We start from the raw sequence: 1863 nt of genomic DNA on the forward strand, positions 1-1863 counted from the left end.
GAATAGACTCACTAAGGTAACTGGCAGGTAACTGGAGAAGCCAATTGGTCGTCCCATGCAGCTATGAAAAGGACACAGCTGGTGCTGATGTCTGGCCATCGCCTCTGATCGGGTAAACCCGTGTTTTAAACTGAATATTAAACACATTGACCGAGACTCAACAACGAGTGACATAATGAGACGTATTCCTTTCTTCTTTGACTGCATCGGCCTCTCAGGGCTTGTAGCGAAATTCAAAGGGACGTTAGCGGCACTGTTTTAGTCTCTAACTGCGGCCATTTTTGGTCTGTGATGTGAAGTTATTCTTGTTTCTCCTCTGGTTTTGTAGTGTGCTGCCCCCTTCTGTGTCCACAGAATACTGCATGAATGTTAGCATCAGTTGTCGAGGCTGGCAGACTCCCTGACTGTTGCATAACAACCTTTGTTTTCCTTCCAGATGCGTATGGCTTCACGCCAAACATCAGCCTCTCCCTCCCACTGGGCAACCCTTGCCTCCCCTCCCAGTACCAAGGCCTCCAGTCCAGCCCCGCCATATCAGTCTCCGTCACTGAGCCTCAAGCTTTTGACTCGCAGGACGACTTGAGAGCGTCCGGGTTCTATTCGACCGTCCGTCCAAACGGGGCCCCGGCTCTGGAGAGCCCCCGCATTGAAATCACCGCCTACAGTCAATTTCCCGAGGATGAGGTACAGGAGAGCAGCCTTCCAGTTGCCAAGCGGGTCAACTCCATAGTGACGCTGTCCCTCCCCAATGCTGACGGTTACCGTGACCCCAGCTGCCTGAGTCCAGCTAGCAGCGTGTCGTCACGCAGCGGCCTCTCAGACGCCTCTTACGAGTCCAGCTTCTCCTACAACTACGACAACTCACCCCAGAACTCCCCCTGGCAGTCACCCTCCGTCTCCCCAAAGGGCTCCACCCTCGCCCTGCCGGGTGAGGGGGGCGCCTCCTGCGGCTCTCCTCGTCACTCACCCTCCGCCTCCCCCCGTACGAGTGTAACAGATGACACCTGGATGGGGCCTCGAGGTTCCAGGCCCAACTCCCCTTGTGGAGCCAAGAGGAAGTACAGCCTGAATGGCAGTGAAGCGTCGCACAAGAGCTTCCCATACTCACCCGCCCACTCCCCAGGCCCGTCCCCTCACGCCTCGCCTCGTCTCAGTGTGACGGAGGAAAGCTGGCTGCCCAACACCAACCAGTACACCAACTCTGCCATCCTGGCAGCCATCAATGCCCTCACCACCGACGGCGTGTCTGACATTGGCGAGGGAATCCCCATAAAGGCACGAAAAACCAGCCTGGACCACAGCCCTACGGTCAGCCTGAAGCTAGAGCCAGGAGGCGGGGAGCTGCGCCATGGAGACCTCGGTCACGATGAGCTTTCTGCCAACCGAGCGGCCCTGAAGAAGGAAGGTTACTGCGGAAGTTTCCTGGATGTTCCTCAGCCGCCTTACACCTGGACAAAGCCCAAGCAGTTCATCAGGTAAGGAAGGCAGGCTGCTGCGTCTGTTCATGTGGAGCGTTTTTTATATCAAACAGACCAAAAACCTTTAGGTTCATCTCAATGTGTCCTTACTGAGGTATTGCTTTCTGCACATTCAAACAAAACTAGACCGCTCATGTTGGACTTGTTTTCAGCCCGTCTCTGCCGGCTCTGGACTGGCAGCTCCCGTCCACCTCGGGGCCGTACAGCCTGCAGATCGAAGTGCAACCCAAGTCGCACCACCGAGCCCACTACGAGACGGAGGGCAGCAGGGGTGCAGTGAAGGCGCTGGCAGGAGGGCACCCGGTCGTCCAGGTGGGCAAACTCAAGCTTTACGTCTTTATTCATCAGCTTCTCTGTTACAGAAGTAGCCATTCAAAATTTCCAT

General features: G+C 55.9%; 1 protein-coding gene across 1 annotated transcript in view; it reads left to right on the forward strand.

The window, feature by feature from the left end:
- Positions 1 to 1863, forward strand: part of LOC107090832 (nuclear factor of activated T-cells, cytoplasmic 1-like) — a 40520-nt gene that overhangs the window by 3310 nt on the left and 35347 nt on the right. Inside the window, exons 2-3 of the mRNA XM_015384422.1 lie at positions 437 to 1475; positions 1631 to 1790. Coding sequence (XP_015239908.1) covers positions 437 to 1475; positions 1631 to 1790 — 1199 coding nt within the window. The remainder of the gene's footprint in view (positions 1 to 436; positions 1476 to 1630; positions 1791 to 1863) is intronic.

Source organism: Cyprinodon variegatus, unplaced genomic scaffold (genome assembly GCF_000732505.1).
Source record: "Cyprinodon variegatus isolate N-32 unplaced genomic scaffold, C_variegatus-1.0 Scaffold312, whole genome shotgun sequence".
Taxonomy (NCBI): Eukaryota; Metazoa; Chordata; class Actinopteri; order Cyprinodontiformes; family Cyprinodontidae; genus Cyprinodon; species Cyprinodon variegatus.